The 27,401-nt window shown below is 38.8% G+C and overlaps 2 protein-coding genes across 4 annotated transcripts in view; one reads left to right on the top strand and one right to left on the bottom strand.

The window, feature by feature from the left end:
• Positions 1-24,575, top strand: part of CCDC110 (coiled-coil domain containing 110) — a 27,964-nt gene extending 3,389 nt beyond the window's left edge. The window contains exons 3-7 of the mRNA XM_033215843.1: positions 6,484-6,539; positions 6,817-6,882; positions 8,366-8,476; positions 9,298-11,410; positions 24,214-24,575. Coding sequence (XP_033071734.1) covers positions 6,484-6,539; positions 6,817-6,882; positions 8,366-8,476; positions 9,298-11,410; positions 24,214-24,254 — 2,387 coding nt within the window. The 3' untranslated portion in view covers positions 24,255-24,575. The remainder of the gene's footprint in view (positions 1-6,483; positions 6,540-6,816; positions 6,883-8,365; positions 8,477-9,297; positions 11,411-24,213) is intronic.
• CUNH4orf47 (chromosome unknown C4orf47 homolog) overlaps positions 20,198-27,401 on the bottom strand; it is a 24,781-nt gene continuing 17,577 nt past the window's right edge. For all 3 annotated transcript variants that reach the window (XM_033215854.1, XM_033215852.1, XM_033215855.1), the window contains exons 7-8: positions 24,627-24,793; positions 20,198-20,432 (exon numbers count right to left, since the gene is read on the bottom strand). In XM_033215854.1, coding sequence (XP_033071745.1) covers positions 20,384-20,432; positions 24,627-24,793 — 216 coding nt within the window. In that variant the 3' untranslated portion in view covers positions 20,198-20,383. The remainder of the gene's footprint in view (positions 20,433-24,626; positions 24,794-27,401) is intronic.

Raw genomic sequence — 27,401 nt, 5'->3', positions numbered from 1 at the left:
AGAGAGCTGAGACATTGAGGTAGCTCTGTATTTACCTCAAAGAGAGCATGTCAGGTCAGAGGAAATAGAAGTACCTTAATTTGGCAAGATCACATGTTTTCTAACACGAATGAGGCTTAGGGTTCTGGAGAAAGATGCCAACATTTATAGAAAATAGTTACATGCAAAACAGCACATGTATTTGTTTAAGAGTTACAGTCTTTCTTGTCAGAACACAGTGGTTACAGGTATGGGGTTGACACGGGACAGGTTCTCAATAAACACCAGTTATCTTGAGTCAGCAGGGGCCACCCAGGAATTTCCTGCCTGCAACTACAGGCAAAACTAGGAGGTATGGCTGGCGCTCTTCTCTCATTTCTCCTGTTGACGCTTCATTGTCACCAAGTGATCCATTCCCGAGTACTGACAAAATAATGACCTGATATGCATAACTACTGCCAGGTTACAAAGAGCTATAGAATGTTCCTAAGGTCTCTATGATTTGAGAACTAGTGGTTAACCTAATTCACCCTTACTGGAATGGGTTTGTGAGAGACTTTTGAACTTGAGGATGACCAGGGTATTGTTCACAGCACCCTGTTCTACCCGAGTCTTCATTCATTCATTCATTCGTTTGTGGAGCATATTCTTTTGAGGATCTGCTAAGTTTCAAGCGCTGTTCTAGGTGCTGGGGATCCAACAGTGAACAAGACATGCAAGATTCCCTGCCCACAGGGAGCTTACCTTCTAGTGAGGGAACGGACAGACAAAGGCTATTGTGTGTGTGTAAGGGGGGAATAAATTCTATGGAGAAAATAAGGCTGAGAAGGGGTGGAGAAATATATGGAGTGGCAGAGGTGGGTGGGAAGCGTGTCATTTTAAACAGGGTGGTGGGAGAAGTCCTCACTCAGCAGGTCACATCTGAGCCAAGACCAGAAGGAGGTAAAGAAGCAATCTGTGCAGATTTCTAGGGAAAGAGCGTTGCAGGCAGAGAGAATGGCAACTGCAAAGACCCTGTGGTGGGAGTGTGGCTGCTGTGATTGAGGAACAGCTCTTGTAAATGGAGCAGAACAAATAGGGAAGGGCAGGAGGGAGGAACCAAGAGTGGGCTTTGTAGTTCCATGGATGAATTTGGGATTTATTCTGAGAAAATTGAGAAGCACTGGAGAATTTTGAAAAGGTTTCTCTTCCTTCCATCTTGACTAGAAATTTTGAATTTACCAAATAATCATCATATCGCCTCTGCAGCAATGACTTCATGTCTCTTGAGCATTCACTATGTGCCGTGCACTCAATAAGGACTTTACCTACAAACTGGACACTTGCCTGCAGTTACCCCTCACTGCAAGTGTGTGGCAAAGCTAGAATTCACATCTGGGCAGCAGGCAACCTGCTGCATAGCTCTTTGCATAATGACTGTGACAAAGCCTCATACAGAGGGTGCCACACCTCACAAAGCTTTGTAAGACAGGGACGTCTAGAAATGAACTTGAATTGTCACAGCAGAACTCAGTATTAGAACCTGCGGCCAGGCATGGTGGCTCACGCCTGTAATCCCAGCATTTCGGGAGGCCGAGGCAGGAGGATCACCTGAGGTCAAGAGTTTGAGACCAGCCTGGCCAACATGGTGAAACCCCATCTCTACTAAAAATACAAAAATTAGCCGGGTGTGGTGGCACATGCCTATAGTCCCAGCTACTCAGGAAGCTGAGGCAGGAGAATCGCTTGAACCCGGGAGGCAGAGGTTGCAATGAGAAGAACCTGAGAATTATAAAGCTTGCAGAGAGCCTGACATCCTATATAGAATCATTATCCTGTTGCATTTTCAGGACGTATTTGTTCCTCTTGGTCTGTTTGCTACAGGTATGCAGTCGATACTTTTTGTATACATTGAATACAATATTTTTTGCAGGCTCAGAATAAAAATTACCTCAAAAGTCATCACATTGATGACTCTCTTGTTTTTCACTTTTGACACAAATATGAAACAGCTGGAAATTTTAAGTTGAATGTAAGATGAGTACTATTCCTTACATTCCCAATAAACTCTAATCTTGGTGGGTGGGACCCTGTTTTCAGTTTGTTTATATGCCTCCCGATATTGTAATTTTAGCAGGGACTTGATAAATGATGAAGTGTGATTGTGTTTTATCTCCTGGGTTCTTGGATAATTTCCCTTCCAATTCTAGAATCACGTAATTCTGTGTGACTAAGTTTTGCTGAGTTTTTAAATTACCTTTCCTTTGGGAATAAGTAGCAGCCAACATCTCTGAAACTCACAAGAAAAACAAAGTTATGTTAATAGTTTTTAAAAATAGATGAATCCAACTCCCTGCCTGTTCTCTGCCTGCACGGAATCATTGCTGGAGAAAAACACTCACTTTTGAGTCATGCCATGAATCCAAAATGAGTCCTCAATGCTATTGGGAAAACTTACTTTAGTTCCACAGCAAATTCTTTTTCAAACCCTCTGCAAGAAAAGCTGTTTCACTCCTCCTGTTCTCAAATCTCTAACACCTTTCTCCCTGGCCTCTCCCCTTGTAACATGGTCCCACACTTTATGAAAAAAGTAGAAGCACTCAGGCCCAAACTCCTTCATTCTCACCCTTCACATTTGTGAAACCCGCATTCTAGGTCTTCTCCCATTTCAATGGAAGAATTGTCCTTGATCAATCAAAAGTGATTTCCTGTGGATCTCATCTCCTGTGGAATTCTCAAGTACCCAGCTTCTGCAATTAGCTTCCCTCATTGTCCAGAATTACTGCTTTTCTCCCTTTCTGCTATGTGATTCCAGCAGCAAACAAGGATGTTAGAATGTCTTGTGGTTAAAAAAACAAAACCAAACAAAACAAATTCCTTTAGCCAGATGTGGTGGCACACACCTGTGGTCCCAGCTACTCCGGAGGCTGACATGGGAGGATCGCTTGAGCCTTGGAGGTGGAGGTTGCAGTGAGCCAAGATGGCGCCACTGCACTCCAGCCTGGGCAACAGAGTGAGACCCCATCTCAAAAAAAGAAAAAATATTCCCTCTTCAACTTCACATCTCTTCCAGGATGCACTGTCGTCCCTTCCACAGTGAAACGAGAAAGAGCTACCTATCCTCCATGCCCACCAATCTCCACGTTCCATTCTCTCCTCAAGCACTTCCTTCAGGCTTCTATGTATGTCCTTCCGCATGGCCAGCAGTGACATCCGTGTTTGTTTGTTTGTTTGTTTTGAGATGGAGTTTCACTCCTGTTGCCCAGGCTGGAGGGCAGTGGCACAGTCTCAGCTCACTGCAACCTCCACCTGCCAGGTTCAAGCAATTCTCCTGCCTCAGCCTCCTGAGTAGCTGGGATTACAGGCACGTGCAACCACGCGAGGCTAATTTTTTGTATTTTTAGTGGAGACAGGGTTTCACCTTGTTAGCCAGGATGGTCTCGATCTCCTGACCTCATGATCCGCCCGCCTCGGCCTGCCAAAGTGCTGGGATTACAGGTGTAAGCCACCGCACCCAGCCCACCCATGTTGAATGATGTGTTCATTGCTGCTCCCATGAACCATACACTGGTAGACCCACCTGGCTACTGGATATCTCTCCTATGATGTTTAACAGACAACCTAGCCTTAACATATCTAAAAATGTTTTTCTCCTAAAGTATGTTCCTACTCTACTGTTTTCCCCCAGTAAATGACATCATTACTCATCCATCTGCTCTCACCAAAAACCAAGGAGTCATCCTTCATTCCTCTCTCCTGGCCCCAATGAATCCTCCAGCAATGCTGCTGGCTTCATCTCCAAAGTGTGTTCTGAATCCACCTACTTTTCCCCATTTTCCCCACCACCATTCCAGTCCAAGATATCTTCATCTCCACTTGGATTATTGCAATAGCCCTGCAATTGCCTTCTCACTCCCACCCCATAATCCATTATCATGTAGCAGAGTGACCTGTAAACTTTTCAGTCAGATGAGATCATTCCCATGATGGAAACCTTCGAAAGTTCCCCATTTTACTTGAAGGAAAAGCCAACCCACTCAGCTTGGCCTGGAGGCCCTGCATAATCTAGCCCCGTCTCCTACTCCGACGTGTCCTCATCTTGTGCTCCCGTGGGTTCATTAAGCTGCCTAGTAACAGTGCAATCATGCTGAGGCCAAAAAAGGTAGCAGAGGTGGAAGATGAAAAATAGATGTAGACAACATGTATAAATCCCATTGTTTTCTTTAAAATCTTTGATGTACTATATCCCTTTATTAAGTCTGTACATTTCTTTTGGTCTTATATTTCTTATTTGATTTTAGCTAAAGGAATCTTATATTTAGCTTTGAACTTGCAAATCTTCCTAATGAAAGAAAATCTGTACAGAAAAAGGAAGCTATTGCTGTAGGTATAGGAAGGAGATAGAATGTTGAACAGTTGCATCATTCAGAATAAAATTGAAGGCTGAAAATATTTATGAGAATGATATCCTATCTTTGTGTTTAAATAAAGAGCTGTGTGGAAATTACGGTTACAGAACAGAATGTAAACATAAAACTTCACAGTGTATAAATCATATAACTAGCAAATATGAAAAGAGGGAAGTAGACATCGAAGGAAATAGAATGCTAATTTTCTCATCTCTCTTAGCAGGGAGTCAGTCAAAAATGAATACAATAGAACTTTTTGTCATTGAAACAATAAAGATTTCAATCTCAATTCATGTTAATTTTCATTAGTTTACAGGGATCTCTTAGAAAATAATATCTCTCATGTAGTAAAATAAAAAAAATCTAAATACTAGAAATAATTTCCACTACTTGCAGTTTTAAAAATTCTCTTAAATTCAAGTAAATATGGGTACTATTTATGTAAAATACCATTGATGTATAAAAGGATTCCACTTCGTCCACATATGTGCGTAGAGAGCTGACTGAAAGATGGCACCTAAAACTAACAGCAGTTTGTTGTGGGTGGCGGGATTCTAGGTGGTATATTCTTTCCGATGTGCACTTTGCTCTGGTTAAGTTCATTAGAAGAGATTACTTTAGAGTCTGAAAAACTTCGTGTTTCCTTCCTATGCTGGTCTGGGCCTTCCTTCAGTTCCTTATTTTTTAGATGAACAGTTCAGGATACCAGGAGTTTAGCTGCCATTTTATTCCCAAGAAGAGGCAAAGCTAAGCAAGACCCAGACAGACTTGGTCTCCCTCCGCGCCCTCTGACTGAAGGCTGGGTTCTTCCATAGCCAGGCAGCTCCAGGCTCCAAAGCAGCGTTGCCCGTTTGGTGGTGAGGGTCAGAGGGCAATAGGGGTGCCGTACTTTGCAAGCAGCTTCTCTAACATCTGTCAGTCTGCCAATGCAAAGGAGATTCACTGACCTCTTTAAAAACTTAGGGCAGAAATTACCAGCCTAGGGAACATTCCATCCTAGCTCACATTTTACTTAGGACACTGAAAGCTTTTATTGATACACTCTTGAATAAAAAGTTGACAAAGCAAGCAGCCTGACATGCAGACGAAGCGGAATGTAAGGAAATTTGCAAACATGGAGTAGTCTCCCCTGTTGCAGACCTATACTCTATTCAGGAAGGTATCAAGCAAGTGACATTCTGCCTGTTATCAAAAGAAGTTGGAACACTTCTGTCTACTGTGTCTCAGTATCAGAGTCACCAAGCAAAACACAACAGTCAGGCACCAGATGGAACAACACTTTACTCACAGAGCGAAGAGATGAAGAGACGGAGCAAGATCAGCCTCAGTAGTGGGTGTTAGTGCCCCATAGCCAGAGGCCCCTCCTGGCCCGTCTGCAGTCCGTCTAAACAGGGGACAGATGGAGTAGTGGGGCGGGCCAGGTATCCTATGACACATACTTAAGCAGAACAAAGGAGTGCACACTGAGTCTGAAGCAGGGAGTGCTATCCCCACACATGGCAGCAAGTCCAGCACAGGCTGTGAGGACTTTAGGAAGAGTCCTCTTGGTAAAGACGTGTTCCAGGCCCAGGCCCGTTCATACAGGGCCAAGAGGGGATCTAAAGACCGCAAAGGTGAAACTTCCCAAGAGAAGCCAGGTGTGGGTACTGTGCTAAGACAAAGACAAAAAATACACTGTTGATCCAACTTGGTTTCCATAAGGGAAAAGTGTCATAGAAATTTCATAGAAACTGAGGCCTGTCTATATACTACTTTGCCAAGGGTCTCCCATAACATGAGGTGTATTCGTTTTTGTTGTTGTTTTTTTTAATGTAATTTATGTCCCAGAAACAAAGATATTTGATATTTGAGTTTTTCAAAAGAGTTTTAAGTGTGGTGTTGCAAATTAATGGTGTACTCTAAAAGTAAAGACACTATTACAGCCTCAAGTGGATATATTAAGTCAAGCGAGAATGATCACTTAAGCTTATTGTGGGACTAGCACAGTGTGAATATCAGAAGTTCTCATTATCTCTGCCTCACTATCCAAGAGAGCTCGGAGACCACTTTCTATTACAGGTATTACAAAATAAAATTGAAGAATTAGCTCACATGGTTTTTCAATTTTGCTTCTTAGAATATGGCTGCATAGCAGAATCAGAACACCAAATCCAACCACAATCAGCATTGAAAGTGAGTCTCTATTTCATTTTATTATCTCCAAAATTCTGGGTAAAGGCTGATCTTTTTCAGAACAAATACTCCCTAAATGCATGCGGGTTCTCCCACTTTATCCTCACAAAGATCTCCATGAAAGCACATTGGAGAGTTAGCAAAATGACTAACAATGTGAACCACCTGACCCTCATGGGATCCTTTCAAGTCATAGGCAACTTTGGGAGACATGAAATCATAACAATTCAATATGTTTACCTACCTAAAAATATTCAATTTCTTACTTTTGTCATAGGTCCTTCAGCATCAACTGGAATCATTTCAGGCTTTGCGAATGCAGACTTTGCAGAATGTCAGCATGGTATGTTTCTTTTAATCTATGTATGAAACATCTAACCTTAAAGCATCATCCCATCTTCTAAGCTGACGGTCACTAGCCAATGGATTAGCTGACACAGAATTTAATGTAATAGAGGTCACAGCATATTCTAGGCTCAAAATTTCTTTTAAGGAAACTACATTCTTCTCTCTGTTTCACTTGTGTTTGGAAGCAAGCCAAAACACGCAGCAGTCGCTGATTTTTTAAATACATGTTTAAAGTCCATATACAGACTACAAATAGGGACCCTCACTGTTAGTGACATAAAATCTAATTCAAACTGGCTTAGGGAAAAAATGCACTTTAACGGCTCAAGTAAATGAAAGTCCTGGAGAGAGCCCACTTCAGGATGGCTGAGTCCACGTGATCAGGTCTTGTGTTGTCAGAACAGGTCTCACTCTGTATCCTGATTCTGCTTTCCACAGTAGGGGATTCTCAGACTCCCTGTGGTGGTAGAAGATCTGCTAGAAGGTCTAGTTCTTTTTCCTTCCAAATTCAAGTCAGAAAAGAGAGTACACATTGCTTTGAGAAGGAGTTTTCGCTCTTGTCGCCCAGGCTGGAGTGCAGTGGCATGATCTTGGCTCCCTGTGACCTCTGCCTCCTGGGTTCAAGCAATTTTCCTGCCTCAGCCTCATGAGTAGCTGGGATTACAGGTGCCCACTACCATGCCTGGTTAATTTTTGTATTTTTAGTAGAGACCAGGTTTCACCCTATTAGCCAGGCTAGTCTTGAACTCCCGACCTTAAGTGATCTGCCCACCTCAACCTCCCAAAATGCTGGGATTACAGGTGTGAGCCACCGCACCCAGCTACACTTTGCTCATAATAGTTAAGACTGAGGTTCTTGGCCTGATTCAGATTGATCTCGACTGGGTCACAAGCAATGCTTGAACCAATCACTGTCAGGTGGCTACTGTTCCCTAACTGGTTAGCGCTCAGTCAGGTGCTCCTGGGAGTTAGAGGCAGAATCAATACTACCATAACCACACTTCATCCAGAAGAAATAAGGGGAAGTATAAACAGAGGGCTAGAGTATGGATATTGGGGGTATGTAACACCCACAAATTCACTTAAGACCCAGTATAAACTTCATCCCAATGTTCTTATACTAAAAGCACCTGCAGGGAAATGGGAAGGGAAGATAACTCCTCCTAAAGGGGACAGAATAGATTCCAAAGGTCTCTTATTCAACAGTGTAAAAATCAGACATCTAAAATCATTTGAATATAGTTCATAAAACTTTGTTTTACTAAATTGTTTCTGACTTTATAACAATTAAGGCATAATTTTCTTAAAGATTAATGATAAAGATTACAATAAATTAAGTAGCTTTTATTTATATTCTATACGATGGGAAAGACTTTATGGGCAGGAAATTTAAACACACCTTTTAATTATAACGCCTATTATTCCTGTACATTCATAAGTTTACAAATCTGAAATCAAATTTTTCTCAACTTTTACAGGTACAGTCGGAAATCAGTGAAATATTGAACAAAAGTATTATTGAAGTAGAAAACCCACAATTTAGCTCAGAAAAAAATCTGGCGTTTGGTGCGCGCATTGAAAAGGATTTGGTATGTTATCCTATAGAAATCATTTCTCTATGTAGGTACTTCAAAACGTGACTGCCATCAGTTCCTTTCACTTTACACGATCCCCTTTGTTATAGGAAAAATGGACCATCAGAGATGAAAATAAGGAAAGTCCAGTCCTGAAACCCTTAAAAGATGTGTGTTTTTTTACCTCTGTTCTTCTGCAGTTTGCCCATTTCTCCTGAGCATCTGGAAGGGACATTTGACTTCGTTCAGATCCCGAAAGATTCCCAAGTAAATTCAAATACAAGGCAGTTTTGATAGCTAATCTATTCACTTAGGATTGACGTAGGTCTAAGTGACGTGGTAAATTCCCTAGAAAAGCTCCAAACCAAAGTTACCATCACTGTGTCCACACTGACTCGAATTCACACTTCCGGGATAGTCACAGTCCTAAAATCACCTGAAAGGAGTGCAAGCTAAGGTTAACAAAGAGCTCAGAATTAGAAACATTCATTTGCCTGAAACTCCCATTTGACCTATCGGTTTCATCTTCCCCACCTACCTATGATGGCCTCTTGAAGGACGCTAAATTTCAATATTTCTGAAATTGAGGAGTTGGCCCATGTATCTCACCCCAAAGAAAATAAGAGCAAGTTCTAAGCAAATTGTGAAGACCAGAGTTACAGATCTGAAAACAACTGTTGGAGAAAATAAATCATACTTGTTATGCTCCTTTGCTGTGGAAATGGGTAAAATGCTTGTCTAGGGTACATAAATAAATCCTCCACAAAATATTATCTGTACTGCTTGGACATGTGGCAAATGACAATACATTTAGAGTGTACTTCTTCTTGTTACAGCCTACAGAGAATCAAGAAGAAAACCTTTCTATGGAGAAAAGTCGTCATTTTAAGGATTCCAAGACACTTCATTCAGTGGAAGAAAAATTAAGTGGTGATAGTGTCAACAGTCTCTCTCAAAGTATAAATGTTCCACCCCAGATACATTTCGAGGACACTTTAACTCTGAGAACTTCAACAGACAATTTATCTTCAAACATAATTATACACCCTTCAGAAAATTCTGACATCTTGAAGAATTACAATAACTTTTATCATTTTCTACCTACTGCACCTCAAAATGTGATGTCTCAAGCTGATATGGTAATTCTGGATAAATCCAAAATTACTGTGCCTTTTCTCAAGCATGGATTTTGTGAAAATTTAGATGACATTTGCCATTCTATCAAACAAATGAAAGAAGAGCTTCAAAAGTCACACGATAGGGAAGTGGCACTTGCAAATGAACTTCAGACTTTAAAAACTGATCCAAATGTTCAAAGTAATGATAAATATGACCTGTCCCCTATTCACCAGGAAAAAATGAACTTTATTAAGGAAGAAAACATGGACGGTAACTTAAATGAAGATATAAAATCAAAGAGAATTTCAGAATTAGAGGCATTAGTAAACAAATTACTCCCCTTCAGGGAAACAGTGTCAAAATTCCATGTAAATTTTTGTAGAAAATGTAAAAAATTATCCAAGAGTGAAATACACAGGGGAAAGAGAAATGAGAAAAACAATAAAGAAATTCCCATCACTGGCAAAAATATTACAGATTTAAAATTCCATTCCAGAGTTCCAAGATACACGCTGTCATTCCTCGACCAAACAAAACACGAAATGCAAGACAAAGAAAGACGACCATTTCTAGTAAAACAAGGCTCAATAATATTTGAAAATGAGAAAACTTCCAAAGTGAACTCCGTTACTGAGCAGTGTGTTGCAAAAATTCAGTACTTACAGAATTACCTAAAAGAATCTGTGCAGATACAGAAAAAGGTAACAGAACTGGAGAATGAAAATCTGAAACTTAAGTCCAAAATGAAACCTCTTATCTTTACCACACAATCTCTTATACAGAAAGTTGAAACATATGAAAAGCAACTTAAGAATCTGGTTGAAGAAAAGAGTACTATTCAGTCTAAGTTAAGTAAAACAGAAGAAGACAGCAAAGAGTGTCTTAAAGAATTAAAAAAAATAATTAGTAAATATAATGTTCTCCAAGGCCAAAATAAAACTCTAGAGGAAAAAAACATACAACTTTCTTTAGAGAAGCAACAAATGATGGAAGCATTAGATCAACTAAAAAGTAAGGAACACAAAACTCAAAGTGATATGGCCATTGTCAATAATGAAAATAATCGAATGAGTATAGAAATGGAAGCAATGAAAACCAATATTCTATTGATACAAGATGAAAAAGAAATATTAGAGAAAAAAACAGACCAGCTTCTAAAAGAAAAAAGCTCACTTGAAAATGAACTAAAAGAAAACCACCTAGAGATAATGCAACTAAAAGAGAAAGAAAGATTGGCAAAAACCGAACAAGAGACACTTCTTCAAATAATAGAAACAATTAAAGATGAAAAACTCAACCTTGAAACAACATTACAAGAATCTGCTGCTGCCAGACAAATTATGGAAAGAGAAATTGAGAATATTCAAACCTACCAATCTACTGCAGAAGAGAATTTTCTGCAAGAAATAAAAAACGCAAAATCAGAAGCAAGTATTTATAAGAACAGCTTGTCGGAAATTGGCAAGGAATGTGAAATGTTATCAAAAATGGTAATGGAAACCAAAACAGATAATCAGATTCTAAAAGAAGAGCTAAAGAAACATAGTCAAGAAAATGTAAAATTTGAAAACAGCATCAGTAGACTTACTGAAGACAAAATACTTTTAGAAAATTATGTAAGAAGCATAGAAAATGAAAGGGATACCTTGGAATTTGAGATGCGGAACCTTCAACGAGAATATTTAAGTTTAAGTGATAAAATTTGTAGTCAGCATAATGACCCTTCAAAATCAACTTATATTTCAAGAAGAGAGAAATTCCATTTTGACAACTATATTCATGAAGATGCTTCTAGTCCTCGGAGTAGGCCTTTGGCTTCGGATTTGAAAGGTACGCAAGTCCTGGTAGATTAGTAGAGATGTATTTAAGATTCTTTTAGCCTATTGGGCGCTAGTCAGAGTACAGAAATAAGGAGGAAACTTTAAGATGAATACAATTTTGTTGTGTAAAATTTGTATCTAATGTATTATACAGTGAAATTATTTAGGAAATTTTTCTAGATAAAATTTATATTATTTTATTTTATATTAATTAGGTACATTGTATGTGTACAAAGCAACTTTGGCAGTGAACAAGAGGGAGTTAATTACTATTTTAAAGTATAAGTAGTACTCCCACCTTAAAAGAATTCTTTTTTTACTCTAGGAATTCCAAGTAAACTATATCAATTGCTTCCATCCAAGATCTATAAATAAACTGCTAAAATCAATGTTTCAAAACCTTTGTCCAAGTACTTTTCCCCCCCACAAAACAATTTTAAATTATATGATTACATTAACCTGGTAATTGATTAGACTAGTTTTTAAAATCAGAAATTGGAATTAGGTATATATTTTATATTGTCAAGAACAGTGGCGAAGGTGAGATTTTACTCAACTAGTAAGCTCATATTTTAGCCTGCTACAGTTTTGTGGGTTCTGGTGGAAGGCACAAGACTCCTGAGTGAGAGATCCAGGAGAGTTTGTTACAATAGCAGGAGTCAGAGTATCAGCATGTCTGCATTGGTTCTCCAAGCCCCAATTTCTATAAGCAGCATAAAGAGGATCACACAGTGGGTTGCATTACAGGAGAGAGCGAGCTTAGAAACCCAAACATTACTAGGCCGGGCGCGGTGGCTCAAGCCTGTAATCCCAGCACTTTGGGAGGCCGAGACGGGCGGATCACGAGGTCAGGAGATCGAGACCATCCTGGCAAACACGGTGAAACCCTGTCTCTACTAAAAAAATACAAAAAACTAGCCGGGCGAGGTGGCGGGCGCCTGTAGTCCCAGCTCCTCGGGAGGCGGAGGCAGGAGAATGGCGTAAACCCGGGAGGCGGAGCTTGCAGTGAGCTGAGATCCGGCCACTGCACTCCAGCCTGGGCAACAGAGCGAGACTCCGTCTCAAAAAAAAAAAAAAGAAACCCAAAAATGATAATGGCTAGTAAGATGCCTGCCCTTTGCTGTCGGTGGAAACATTGCACTGGACAATAAGCATGCCTGCCCTGGCTCCAGAGGAAACACAATCTCTAGCTTGCAAGGTGGCAAGCACACCTGTCCTGTGCTCCAGAGACACTCTGTCTTCCAAGACTGCTATTCAAATGTTCCTTCTTGAATTTTGCGCAGTGCTTTTCCTGCGTTTATTGAGGTGATCCTGTTTTACTCCTTCAATCTGTCCATATGGTAAATTATGTTAATTTTGAAACATTCACCTTGAATTCCTGGGATAAACTCCACTAGGTGATGTTGTATTATTATTTTATTATATATTCCCGGATTCAATTTGATAATATTTTGTTAAGGATTTCTGCTTCTATATTCAGAAGGATGTTGGTCTGTTTTATTTTCTCGTAATGTCTTTGTCTGGCTTTGGTATCGGGAAAATCCTGTTGGGAAGGGTTTCCCCTCCTCTATTTACTGAATGTGTGTAGGATTGGTGTTATATTATTCCTTCCTTAAATATTTAAATATGTAATACTCATACATATTTGGAAGATATGTAATATGTAAATATCCACCAGAGGGCCTGGGTTTTTCTAAATGGGAAGGTTTTACATTAATAGAAATCATTTACATAAATGATTTCTATTAATGTAGAACTATTCAGATTTTCTATTTCTTGAGTTAGGGTTGATAATTTGTATGTTCTGAGGAATTTGTACATTTCATGTAAGTTCTCAAATGTATTATCATAAAGTTGTTCATAATATTCCTTATTAGCATTTTAACATTCGAAGGACTTACAGCGATGTCCCTTCTTCAATTTCTGACATTGGTAATTTGGGGGTTCTTTTTTCTTTATCATTCTTGCTAGAGTTTTAGCAATTTTATTTTTCTTTTCAAAAATCAGCTTATTATTTCATTGATTTTTCTCGCCGCTTTGTTTTTTATTCCATTGATTTCTGTTCCTATTTAGTAATTTCATTCCTTTGGGTTATCTGGGGCTAATTTGCTCCTTCACTAGTTTCGTACCCACATTAACTGCGCCACAGAGTCTGGTATGTTTTCATTTTCATTCAGTTCAAAATATTTTCTTTTTCACTTGTGATTTATTCTTTGACCCAATGGATTAGAAGTGAGTTGCTTGATTTCTAAATGTTTGGAGATTTTCAGTGATTTTTCTTTTATTGATTTCTAATTCTGTCTTGATCAGAGAACAAGCTCTATAATCTTATTTAATTTATGGAGACATGTTTTATTGCCCAGAATATGGTCTGTCTTGGTTGATGTTTCAGGTGAACTGGAGTGTTCTATAAATGTCAACTAAGTAAACGTGTTGACAGGATTGAGCAAATCTATGTCTGTACTGATCTGGTGTCTGCTTGTTCTAACAGTTACTGATAGAGGAATAGAGAAGTTGATTTGTTCATTCTATAAATTTGTTTAATGTGTTTTAAAGCTATTTTATTTTATTTTACTGTTATTTTTTTTTTTTTAGATGGAGTCTCAGTGCTGTCAGCCCAGGCTGCAGTGCAATGGAACAATCTCAGCTCACTGCAACCTCCACCTCCCGGGTTCCAGCAATTATCCTGTCTCAGCCTCTTGAGTAGCTGAGATTACAGGCGCCCACCACCATGTCTGGCTAATTTTTGTATTTTTAGTAAAAACGGGGTTTCACCATGTTGGCCAGACTGGTCTCGAGCTCCTGACCTCAGGTGATCCACCCACCTCAGTCTCCCAAATTGCTGGGATAACAGGCATGAGCCACCATGCCCGGCCAAAGCTCTTTTATTCATGCACACACATTTAGCACTATTATGTCCGCTTGGTAAACTGATACCCTTATTATTATGAAATAACCCTCATTATCCCTAGGGGTATTCCTTGTTCTAAAGTCTCTGATATTAATATAGCCCCTCTAGTTGGCTTTAGATTGGTGTTTGCATAGTATATCTTTTTGCATGCTTTTATATTTATTTTGTAATGATGAATCAGTATGAGAAACTCTGAATAGTTAAATAATGAATATATACCATGAAAATGGATTAGTAAATCCTGGAAATCAAATATAAATCAAAGAACTAAAGTATTAAGAAAATAACTAATGGTGAGCACTATATCCATTTAAATACAAAATTAAGATTAAAGAACTATGAGAATTGTGGTTACAAAATAGAGTGTTAGTATTAAAAAACATTGACAATATAAAACAAGCAATATAACTGAAAAGTTAGGCACATCCTTTTACTTTTAACCTACCTTTGTCTATTTTGTTTACTGCTGAATCCCAGTGCCCAGAGCCATGCCTGGAATATGGCAAGCACTCAACATTTGCTAAATGAATGATGAATTAACAGGCTGCCATTACACTAGACTATTAGGCATAGGCTGGGCCTTCACTCTGTACAAATGTTATAAGGAGTTTTAAGTATCAAGAAGTTTAGACAAAATTAGCTGGATGGGGTGGTACATACCTGTAGTCCCAGCTACTCATGAGACTGAGGTAGGAGGATCACTTGACCTCAGGAGTTTGAGGTTGCAGTGAGCTATGATTGTACCACTGCACTCCAGCCTGGGTGACAGGGTGAGACCCCATCTCTTAACAACAACAGCAAAGTTTAGACAAGATGACATTTTAGGTTCCTTCCTTCCTTCCTTCTTTCTTTCTTTCCTTCCTTCCTTCCTTCTTCCTTCCTTCCTTCCTTCCTTCTTCCTTCTTCCTTCTTCCTTCCTTCTTTCCTTTCTTCCTCCCTCCCTCCTCCCCTCCCTCCCTCCCTCTCTCCCTCCTTTCTTTCTTTTTTTTTTTTTTGAGACAGAGTCTTGCTCTGTGGCTCAGGCTGGAGTGCAGTGGCCTCATCTCAGCTCACTGCAACCTCCGCCTCCCGGGTTCAAGCTATTCTCCTGCTTCAGCCTCCTGAGTAGCTGGGACTATAGGCATGTGCCACCATGCCCAGCTTATTTCTGTATTTTTAGTAGAGACGAGGTTTCGCTATGTTGGCCAGGCTGATCTCAAACTCCCGACCTTAAGTGATCCTCCCGCCTCGGCCTCCCAAAGTGCTGGGATTACAGGCATGAGCCACCGCTCCCGACCATTTTAGGTCACTTTCTAACAGTAGTGTCATGATTTCAAATTGCTTTATGAAGATTTTTGGAAATATATATATTGGGGGGAGGGAGGATAATATATGTTTTTCTAGCTATCTCCCATAGGCTTATAGCCTGCCCCCTTAATAAGGTGTGAGGAGGAATAAACTGGAAACAGGTCCTCTCAGTCTTTTTTCTTGTAAACTAACGTGTTGTATAGTTGATTTCCTACAAGTAAGTAACCTCCATCTTACCCTGCTCTCTAATGTTGGTAAAGGCTATAGAGTGACTAATATAACTTGAAAGCAGCCAGAGGCTAGGCGTGGTGGCTCACTCCTGTAATCCCAGCACTTTGGGAGGCTGAGGTGGGCGGATCACCTGACATCAGGAGTTCAAGGCCAGCCTGACCAACATGGTGAAACCCTGTCTCTACTAAAAATACAAAATTAGCTGGGCGTGCTGGCAGGCGCCTGTAATCCCAGCTACTCAGGAGGCTGAGGCAGGAGAATGGCGTGAACCCAGGAGGCAGAGGTTGCGGTGAGCCGAGATCACGCCTTTGTACTCTGGCCTGTGCAACAAGAGCGAAATTCCGTCTCAAAAAAAAAAAAAAGCGAGAAGGCTGAGGTGGAAGGATCGTTTGAGCCTAGGAGTTGGAGACAAGTGTGGGCAGCATAGGGAGACCTTGTCTCCATAGAAAATTTGAAAAATTATCCAGGTGTGGTGGCATATGCCTCTGGTCCCAGCTACTCAGGAGGCTGTGGCAGGATTGCTTGAGCCTGGGAGGTTGAGGCTGCAGTAAGCCATGATCACACCACTGCACTCCAACCTCGGCGACAAAGACTAAGACCTGTCTCAGAAAAAAAAAAAAAAAAAAAGCAAGACTGTGTGGCTTTGCCAGTGCTAGTTGTGCTAACTTGGACAAATTAGTTCATCTTTCTCTAACTCCATTTGTTGTTAGATGTAGATTAAGAGATTAATAATTTAAAATATTAATATGGAATGCACATGGAATGGTATCTGGCACATTGCATTATATAAGTGTTATATAATGCTACTAACTTACTTTTGACATTGTAACAAAATACCACAAGGGAAAATTCAGTTACAATTGATGAAAATTCAAATTAACAAATTACCTTACAACTTATTTACAACACATTATTTGATGGATAATGATCTAGTGGTTGTTTTTGTTTTGTTTTGTTTTTGTCTGTTTGTTTTTAGAGACAGGGTCTCACCATGTGGCCCAGCCTCAAGCTCCTGGGTTCTGGTGATCCTCCTGCCTTGGTCTCCCAAAATGCCGGGATTACAGGTGTGGGCCACTGTACCCAACCTTAATAGACTGATACATATTTTTTATTTATTTTACAGCTTATAAAATATTTTAAATTTGGTTTTCATAATTCTTCCAGGTAGATAATACAGATGGCAGATAATACAAGAGTCTTAAGAAATTAATTTGCTCTACTATAGACAGCTATAATGGTAATAGGTTGAACCTGGTTTTTGTTTTGTTTTGTTTTGTTTTGTTTTGTTTTTTGAGATGGAGTCTCACTGTTGTCCAAGCTGGAGTGCAGTGGTGCAATCTTGGCTCAATGCAACCTCCACCTCCCAGGTTCAAGCAATTCTCCTGCCTCAGCTTCCCCAGTAGCTGGGATTACAGTTGCCCGCCACCATGCCTGGCTAATTTTTGTATTTTTGATAGAGACAGTGTTTCACCATATTGATCAGGCTGGTCGCAAACTCCTGACCTCAAGTAATTCACCCAGCTTGGCCTCCCAAAGTGTTGGGATTACAGGCGTGAGCCAGCGAGCCCGGCCTTAAACTTGGCTTATTATTCTTAATGCATGTTCCACATTTATATACAAAAGGAGCAGGCAGTCTCTGAAGAAGCAGGATAAGATTTCAAAAACTATGATGTACTACTGCTTAACTTTCTTGAGGTGCTACTGCTTAACTTTCTCTCTGCTTAACAGTTCTTACTAGAGCGTCTCCCTTAAAGTTAAGCCTTTCTTCCATGTTAGGTCAACATCCACAATTATTGTTTCAGATTTGAGCCTTGAACAGATGTAAGTAGACGGTTTGTAGCAGAGGCTGATGTCTGGCTAAGCAAGCTTATTTCTTCCATTACTCACTGATGATGGATGCAGAAAACTACTCATGTCATACAGGCATCGTAACAGGAGAGTAGATAACTAGATGTGTAAGTTGTCAATAGGGGACACCAGAGTCGTGGCTGAGTCTGAGGAATAAAGCTGTTTCACAGGAAACTACCTCATGTTATATTGTTACATTTTCAAAGTTAAAAGAAGAGACAATAATTGTAAGAAAATAATCCACAGGCATCATAACTAGTTTGCACCCGTCAGATCAAACGTGTGTGCATGCTTTCCTCTACCAATGCTTAGAGAAATCTTCATCATTTTACATATCTCATTATTCCCATTGCTGGTTTCCATATTTGGTTTTCTGTAAACTGACAAAATACATTTATATAAAATCCAGATAAGGTCTGTCAATTGTCACACTGCTGCTAAAACCGTTCAGGAAAGCATTAGATTAGTGTTCCCATCTATGAATATGATATGAAGTGTGTTGTCTTAAAAAGGCATATTAATAAAAATTAACTATAGTTAAAAGACAGATTAAAATGAACAATTATAATTTTTAAATCTAAAATAAATTTCGATAAAATCTGAAAATATAAAACTCTTATCTCAAAACAATTGGGATTATAGGTGTGAGCCACCACACCCAGCCTAAGAATAAATATATTTATAAGGCTTGTTTGGTAACATTATTAATATATAACCATAGATTTTATTCACCTATGTGTACTTGGTAAGGCCATTCCTATTCTGAAGACAAATGTATTCAGTATTACTCTTTGATTCACATTATACCCTTGGTAATGTTTTTACGATATTAATTGCACAGTATTAGTTATGAGGCAGGCATGAAAAATTCCTTTAAAACCTTAATTGTAAAAATTATCTGTACCATCTGCACTCCTCCTTCAAAAGCCAGCTATGTATGTCTGGCTTGACACAGTTCCCTCCACTTAAAAAACATGGGTAGACCCAAAAGAAGAGTCTTGTAGCCTTCTATAGTCTGATTTCCGGCTCTAGGCAGCCTGCACTGGCAGAAAGACAAGTTCTAAGAAAGCATCACATATTTGTCCATTTTCACAATGCTGATAAAGACATGCCCGAGACTGGGTAATTTATAAAGAAAAAGAGGTTTAATGGACTCACAATTCCATGTGGCTGTGGAGGCCTCACAATCATGGTGGAAGGCAAAAGGCACGTCTTACATGGCAGCAAGGAAGAGTGAAAATGAGAACCAAGCAAAAGGGGTTTCCCCTTTTAAAACCATCAGATCTCATGAGACTTACTCACAACCACAAGAATAGTATGTGGGAAACCGCCCCCATGATTCAATTAACTCCCACCAGGTCCCTCCCACAACATGTGGGAATTATGGGAGCTACAATTCAAGATGAGATTTGGGTAAGAACACAGCCAAACCATATCACACCATTATCTAAAATAACTTCCAATGTATTAGTTGATATTTAGATAATTTACATTTCCCTTTTAAAATACAAACACCACTAGCCCCTGCCCCTGGTGAATGAGGGCTATCAATACCTCACTATGAATTACAGTAAGATACTTAAATCATGTCTTTTAAGAGCTGATTTTTTTTTTTTTTTTGAGACGGTGTCTTACTCTGTTGCCCAGACTGGGGTGCAGTGGCATGATCTCGGCTCACTGCAATCTCCACCTCCTAGGTTCAAGCAATTCTCCTGCCTCAGCCTCCCGAGCTGGGATTACAGGCATGCACCACCATGCCCGGATAATTTTTGTATTTTTAGTAGAGACAGGGTTTCACTATGTTGGGCAGGCTAGTCTCGAACTCCTGACCTCATGATCCACCCGCCTCAGCCTCCCAAAGTGCTGGGATTTCAGGCATGAGCCACCATGCCTGGCTTAGAGCAGCTATTTTTAAAAGAGGGCAGGTGAAGGAGAAGAGATAACTTGGGGACTAGCGGGTGAGACCTAGGTGAGATGCCCCAGGTGAGGCAGCTTGACAGCTAGAGAGGAACATGGGAGGACACCAAAGACTGACTTCATCTATCTTCCAACTTCAGAATTTTTATAAGATACTCAACTAACACATACATCCCCCTCAACCCCTCAACTCATCCTGGGGCTGCCATTGGCTAAATAACCTGATGCTTTATGTAAGTCACAAATAGAGGCGTGTTACCATATAAGCTGAAGCATTTGCCTCACTATGTCATGTGTATATATTTTATCTATGTGATAATATAAATGGATCTAACATTTATCTTTGATGTTAAGAATGCTTTAGTAGGCTATGACACTTGGATAGCTATCAATCCAATTTTCAATACTTCTGAGAAGAAACAGCAAGAATTTATTGTGTACTTTCTACCCTTCCAGCAGTGTCTTCCACTCCTCCCCTCCAACCCTGCAATTTTTTAACATTAGCAGTAAAAGCAAACGACAGATTGCATTCAGAATTTTATAAAATGTGTAAACATGTTCTGCTCAGACACATAGATCTAAAAACATAAATCAACAACCATGTGTTATTAGCATTTATTAATTAAGTAGTAGTATGAAAATAAGGAAGAGAATTAGAGTTGCAGGCTTAAATTTCTTTTAACTGCTTGAGCTATCTGCTCCAAAACATCTTATATTTTTTCAAATAATTAGCTCTTGATAATGAATTACTCGTAGTTAAGATCCAGAAAGCTACTTGTCTTCCAGTTGCTAATAGGATGGTACTGAAGCAGTCTTGTAGTTCTTTGAATTTAGTGCCCTAAAATTGGAAAATAAACACACATTAATTTTATAGGTGCAAGTCAAATACCTGTACATTGTTTTTTTTTTTTTTTTTTAAGACAGGGTCTCGCTCTGTCACCCAGGCTGGAGTGCAGTGGTGCAATCACAGTTCACTGCAACCTCAACCTCCTAGGCTTTTAAGCAATCCTCCTACCTCAGCCGCCCAAGTATCTGAAACTACAGGCATGTGCCATCATGCCTGGCTAATTTTTATATTTTTTGTAGAGACAGAGTTTTGCCATGTTGCCCAGGCTGGTCTTAAAATCCTGGGCTCAAGTGATCTGCCTGACTTGACCTTCCAAAGTGCTGAGATTACACATGTGAGCCACCAAGCCCAGCCTATCTGTACATTCTTACAAAAACTTTTTTCATTAAAAAATTTAAAACTAATATACTTTGTAACATATTAACAATCCAAAACCAAAATTTTCTCAACTTAAAACACTTCATTTTATTAAAGCCATATATACTTAGAAGATACAATTTAAGAAGGAAAACAATTATGGAATCAATTTTAAATACTACTGTCCAAAGGTTTACTGGTTTTAAAATTAGGGTAAAAGCTAGAACCTGATTCAGGATAATGATTTGATAATGTATTATAAAAAGAAAGAGATTTCAATAAATTCAAAATTATGAAACAAGATAAAATTCAAATTTTTCAAAAGAACAATCACTTATTCTTCTTTTTCTCCCTGCTCCAAACATATATGCTACAGCATCATAGAACTTTCTCAGGTTTATTCTCTGCAGAGAAAAGAACACACAGAAAACCTGGGAATACTGCCCGCTTCCCACACACAAAGTTCCGTCTATCAGAGGGTGGGCGTGGTGAGGAAAATTATAATTTTACCATCTGTTTATCAGATGAAATTGGGCAGAGTAGTGATAGGTGGCTTGCCAGAGGTTAAAGGTTAAAAGGATAGAAAAAAGCTCCATATTTTCCTGTTTCTACGTCCAATACTTTACCAACTAGCCCACAGAGAATAGTATTCCTGTAGACAACAGTTTAAATTACATACATTTACCCTGATATCTAGGGGAATCGTGGTTCAGTGACACAGAGCAGTTTTTGTTAATTCAGAAAATGTGAATTTTGCTAGGTCAAAATCAATTTTCCATTCCACAAAATTGTCACCAAAGTGCTACAAAGAGTAGATAAAATACGCAAAAATTGGTTATCATCGTCATCAATATTAGCTTATTATAATAAAACCCGTACGGGTTAAGCTACCATTCAAAATGTATATCCGGCTGGGCACAGTGGCTCACGCCTGTAATCCCAGCACTTAATCCCAGCACTTTGGGAGGCTGAGGCGGGAGGATCACCTGAGGTCAGGAGTTCGAGACCAGCCTGACAAACACGGCAAAACCCCGTCTCTACTAAAAATACAAAAATTAGCTGGGTGTGGTGGTGGGTGCCTGTAATACCAGCTACTTGGGAGGCTGAGACAGGAGAGTTGCTTGAACCTGGTTACAGTGAGCCGAAGGTTACAGTGAGCCGAGATCACGCCACTGCACTCCAGCCTGGGTGATAAGAGTGAAACTCCGTCTTAAAAAAGGAAAAAAAGACAAAATGTATTTCCAAAACCTGTTCCTTCAAACCCATATATAGTATCAGCAAGACATGGTAGACTTGGAAAGCTTGAATAGGCTAATTATTGCAGCTAAGAAGGACTCTTCATTTCACGTACATTACCTCACTTATAATAGCATCTCATCCATTAGTGACTTTGCACTAACTGCATAGTTTAACTTCTGTTTGATGGTATCATAGCAATTTAGAGCTTTTGTCAAAGTAGTATTGGAGTCTGGGGGGTGGTTATTTTATTTTACACAAAATGAGAATGTACTATGCTTCCAGTTAATTGCAGTGATACTATATTACTGAAATTGAATTCATAGGAAAGACACTGGTTCTAACACTCCTAATGAGATGCATACATGGCTTAATACAGATGTGATAGTATTGGAGGCCACTGAAATACACACAGCATTCTGTAGTTAATGCTACTGACACATACAAGTGCTCAAGAAAAAACTTCACTTGACAAATGCTTTATGCACTTGCCATTTGGGAAATACTGAGATAAATGTTTTGAAAAAATATAAAATCAAACATAGCTATATGTAGCAAAATGACTATCATATAAGGTATAACATATATGGATGACTATAACGCATAAAAGGTTCAAGATGGAAGTTCAGTAGAACTCCGTCTGAGGATATACGCAGACTTTAGAGAAGAGATGGTAGAAGATAGAAGGCAGAATGAACAACCTTACCAGCAATGTAGTAGAGTGGGTTAAAAAAAGTACATGTATTTCATAAGGCTCAAGAAAAAGATGCACGAAAATAACAAGAAAGACAACAGGAAAGCAGATTATGGCCACCTTACCAGGGGCCTTCAGTTTTTTAAGCAAATGTTTGAAACTAGATGGCATCTCAAGCTAATTAGTCCCATGAAACCAGAAGATAACTTCAATTTTTTTTTTTTTTAGAGAAAATGCATCTTAAAGTACATAAAATACAGTAAAATCATGTATATCACAAAAAATGTTGTGGGCTGTAGATATTACGTCTGAAGTAGCAAACTGTAAACATTTTAAATTTTCCTTATTTGAGATCATTTTTTCTAATCTTGCAAACTCTCAACATAAAATTTAGTGCTAGGTAGCCCCTGAATGATGTAAAGTTTAAGATGTCCAGAAATTTTTTTTCAACTTAAGCAATGGACTAGATTAAAATAATTCAGTCAGAAAATTGGATACATACTGAAGCTCTAAATGGATGTTGAGTGAGAAAATCAAGTGAAAAAAAGCCATTGTTAGGTATCCAGGACCCCAGAATCTTCTCAGCAGTCTCATGAGCAAGAAGAGTAGTACAAGTATGAACATCATCTAAGTTAGGGCACCCCAAGTTATCTAAGTTTTAAGACAGTATCAACTTACTATGAAGTCTTCTTTCCCGAAAGAATTCAGGTATTCAAAATCCTATTTCTGGTTAGGTAAAAGTTAACACATAGCACTGGTATTTTTAATTTATAAAAATGTTAAGTAATTTGTCTTTAGCTGATTAGTCCTGCTGGTAAATACATTGTTCCAAAGAACTTAACAAGTAGTCAATCAGAAATACACGTTTGTGCTGGGCATGGCGGCCCACATCTGTAATTCCAGCACTTTGGGAGGCCGAGGAAGGCAGATCACCTGAGGTCGGGAGTTCGAGACCAGCCTGACCAAATGGAGAAACCCCGTCTCTACTAAAAATACAAAATTAGCCAGGCGTGGTGGTGCATGCCTGTAATCCCAGTTACTCGGGAGGCTAAGGCAGGAGAATCGCTTGAACCTGGGAGGCAGAGGTTGTGGTGAGCCGAGATCACGCCATTGCATCCCAACCTGGGCAATAAGAGCGAAACTCCGTCTCAAAAAAATAAAAAATAAAAGAAAAAGAAAGAAAGAAATACGTCTTTGTAATAAAGGGCAGTTTTATTTTTGTGAAATAATACTAATGTTAGTATTATAATTACTGTCTCCAAGTGATATAGATGTACTACTGTTTTTATAAAAGAATGTAAATTTAGTGTCCTTTAGACACAGAATAACTGATTGTTTTTACTCCAAAGAACTTTCTCAGTTTTGAGAGTATACAAAACCTGGATAAAATTGAAGTTTTAAGATACTTTGATAATATACTTTTTCTCAAAGCATTATAGTTATGTTGGCATTTTTAATTAAGCAGAATATTTCCTATTTTCACAGGTTATCTCAAAGTTAAAGACAGAACTCTCAAGCATCATTAGGATTCCTCACGACTGCTAAGAAACTCCCTTGGAGAAATAGCCAATGTTAACGTGTACTGCTAACTGAACTATGAATATCTAACTAGTCTCAAATGACTCATAATGAGGCGCTATAGATTTGCTTTAAAAATTATGCACAGAATGGTTTGGTGCAGATAACTTAAGCTTTTTCAGCTGGGAATTTCAGAAGATAGGGGAGAACTTCTACAAGGGAGGGCAGGTACCTGTACGTGGAAGGAGCTGAGATGTCTAAAGTCACCCAAATTTGTCATTTAAAAAAGTATATATAAATAAAAGATACTATTTTGAAGAAGTATAAAAGTTGGAAACAATTGTTTCTTGGTTTGTAAGCTAAGCGTAAGGTATTCCCACCTTCTGACATTCAAAGTCATTATACTTTCAACTGGTCTGCTTTTTGGTCCACCTGGTGGGTGGAAAATCTTATCATTTTTGCCAGAAATATTTGCCAATTTAGCCACATAAGGGTCAGCAGAATGTGATGGGTAAGGATCAAATGTTCCTGCCTTCATTCCACCAGGCTGCAAAGAAAAATGAGACAACTTAATGTGATTTTGTAAAATGCCTCTACAAAATTAGCTTGTGAAGAAGTTCATACATATTTTTGTAGTCTGCAGAGTTGGTTTTAAAGAAGATGATACTGTTTAATTCAAACACCACCAAAAGCTCTCCCTACCACCAACTTTATAGGGTCAAAACACCATAATCCAAAAGCTCTCTATAAAAATGACAATATTTATAGTAAGGTAACAGTCTAAACTATTGCCAAGCATTAATATTTTAGAGTTTATCAGGCCAGGCTATCACTTAGTTAGAAAGTGAGTCTATTAGTAAGGGAAATCCTAGGTCAGATGTATTTTGATAGAGAATGGGGAACAAGGAGTGTGGCACAATATGAGTTTACTAAATGCCAGTCAATGATGGAGAAGATACTTTAAAAAAAAGTTATAAGCGGCCCGGCGCCGTGCCTCAAGCCTGTAATCCCAGCACTTTGGGAGGCCGAGACGGGTGGATCACGAGGTCAGGAGATGGAGACCATCCTGGCTAACATGGTGAAACCCCGTCTCTACTAAAAAAAAAATACAAAAAACCAGCCGGGCGAGGTGGCGGCGCCTGTAGTCCCAGCTACTCGGGAGGCTGAGGCAGGAGAATGGCGGGAACCCGGGAGGCGGAGCTTGCAGTGAGCTGAGATCCGGCCACTGTACTCCAGCCTGGGCGACAAAGCGAGGCTCTGTCACAAAAAAAAAAAAAAAAAAAAAAAGTAATAAGCAATAGCACAAAGAAGTAGAAAGCAAGAGGAAAATGTAATCTACTTTACTTTTCTTGTAGTCTATTAAGAGAAGTCAATCAAAATATTTTTCAACCTGTACACAACACAGAAATATTTGCGTTGACTTCTTAAACTGATTTGACAGAATTTTAAACTTTATATTCTATATAATCACAGGAAAATTCTATAGAATCATAATAACTCATTTAATTAGGCACTCTTTTCTTGTAGTATCTATGCCAAATATACATGAAGATTTAATTCATTCGAAAGATACCGTTATAAGTTTTCAAGTTTTCCAGATTGAAGACACATGGATTATTTTAAACATCACAATAACAAGAAAACTTAAGAAAGTTTAAATTAATTTAAAAGTATAAAAGCAAAATGAATGAATTAAAAATAGAAAAACATAAATAAGCCCAAGTGATGCTTTAAAAAGTAAATTAATAGCTATATCTGTAATAGAATTAAGAATGAAAAAGAAGTGAGGAAAGTCTATACCTATATTAAATATCAAAAATATAAAATAGGCCAGGCACAGTGGCTCACACCTGTAATCCCAGCACTTTGGGAGGCTGAGGCAGATGGATCACCTGAGGTCAGGAGTTCGAGACCAACCTAGCCAATATGGCGAAACCCTGTCTCTACTAAAAATACAAAAATTAGCCGGGCATGGTGGCACATGCCTATAATCCCAGCTCTTAGGGAGGCTGAGGCAGGAAAATCATTTGAATTGAACCTGGGAGGCAGAGGTTGCAGTGAGCCAAGATCGTGCCACTGCACTCCAGCCTGGGCAACAGAGCAAGACTCCGTCTCAAAAAAATATATATATATATATATTTCTGCAAACCCCAAAAACCTGAATGAAATGACTGATTTTCTAAGAGAATATAAATAATCAACATTGACCAAAAAGAGATAGAAAACCTACACAAAACAGTTGGAGAAAGACATGTAAGAATTGAGAAAATTAGCAGAACCACTCTGTAATATGGCTAAGCTCAGAATGCTTCACTGTGTGAATTCTTTCACGTCTTCAAAACAGTTGATATTTCTAGTGCTATCAAATTGCTATAGAACATAGAAAAACAAAGAAATTACCCCCATTGCTTTAAGATGCCTGCATCCACTTGTACCAAAATAGAATAAGGCATATACATAGTCTTAAAAATACAGACCAATCACACTTCAAATTATTCAAGCAAAAATACTTAATAAAATATTAGCAAATAAAACACAGTATTATATTTTAAGATTAATACAACACAGCCAGGTGAGATTCATTTCAGGAAATATTGTTATTCAGCTTATGACAAGTAAGAAGTGGGGAGTGAAGGGATAGTCTAAATAGATTACACTGTTTGATAAAATTCAACATATATTCAATAAAATTCAGCATATGTTCCTGATTTATTCCTATTTTTGGCATCTATAAAAATGAAAAACTAAAGGTATTCCTATTAAAGTCAAGATTAAGGCAAGGATGGCCACTACTGCTGGCGTAAGGAATTGGGCATGAGCATGACATAAAAAATACAAATGTATGAGAAAGGGGGGGAGCAAAATTATTTGCAGATAATGTAATTATAGAGCAGTAAAGCAAAAGAGAATCAAGAAAATAACCATCAGAACACAAAGTTTAATGAAGTGGCCAGTTATTTTTTAAAAATCAAATGTTTTTTATAATGACAAATAATATGAAGGAAAATATGATGAGAAAAAAACCTTACTGACCAGAACCTTAAAATAACAAGGAATAAATATAAGATATAATATAAGCTATGCAATGTAAAATACAAAACTCTACAAGCGAGATACAAGGTTAAGTGGCTTACTCCTGGATCTGAAGATTCAAA

This window comes from Trachypithecus francoisi, unplaced genomic scaffold (genome assembly GCF_009764315.1).
Source record: "Trachypithecus francoisi isolate TF-2019V2 unplaced genomic scaffold, Tfra_2.0 Lachesis_group1, whole genome shotgun sequence".
NCBI classification, from domain to species: Eukaryota; Metazoa; Chordata; class Mammalia; order Primates; family Cercopithecidae; genus Trachypithecus; species Trachypithecus francoisi.
Note: the sequence above shows the minus strand (reverse complement) of the source record. Positions and strands in the feature narration are given on the sequence as shown.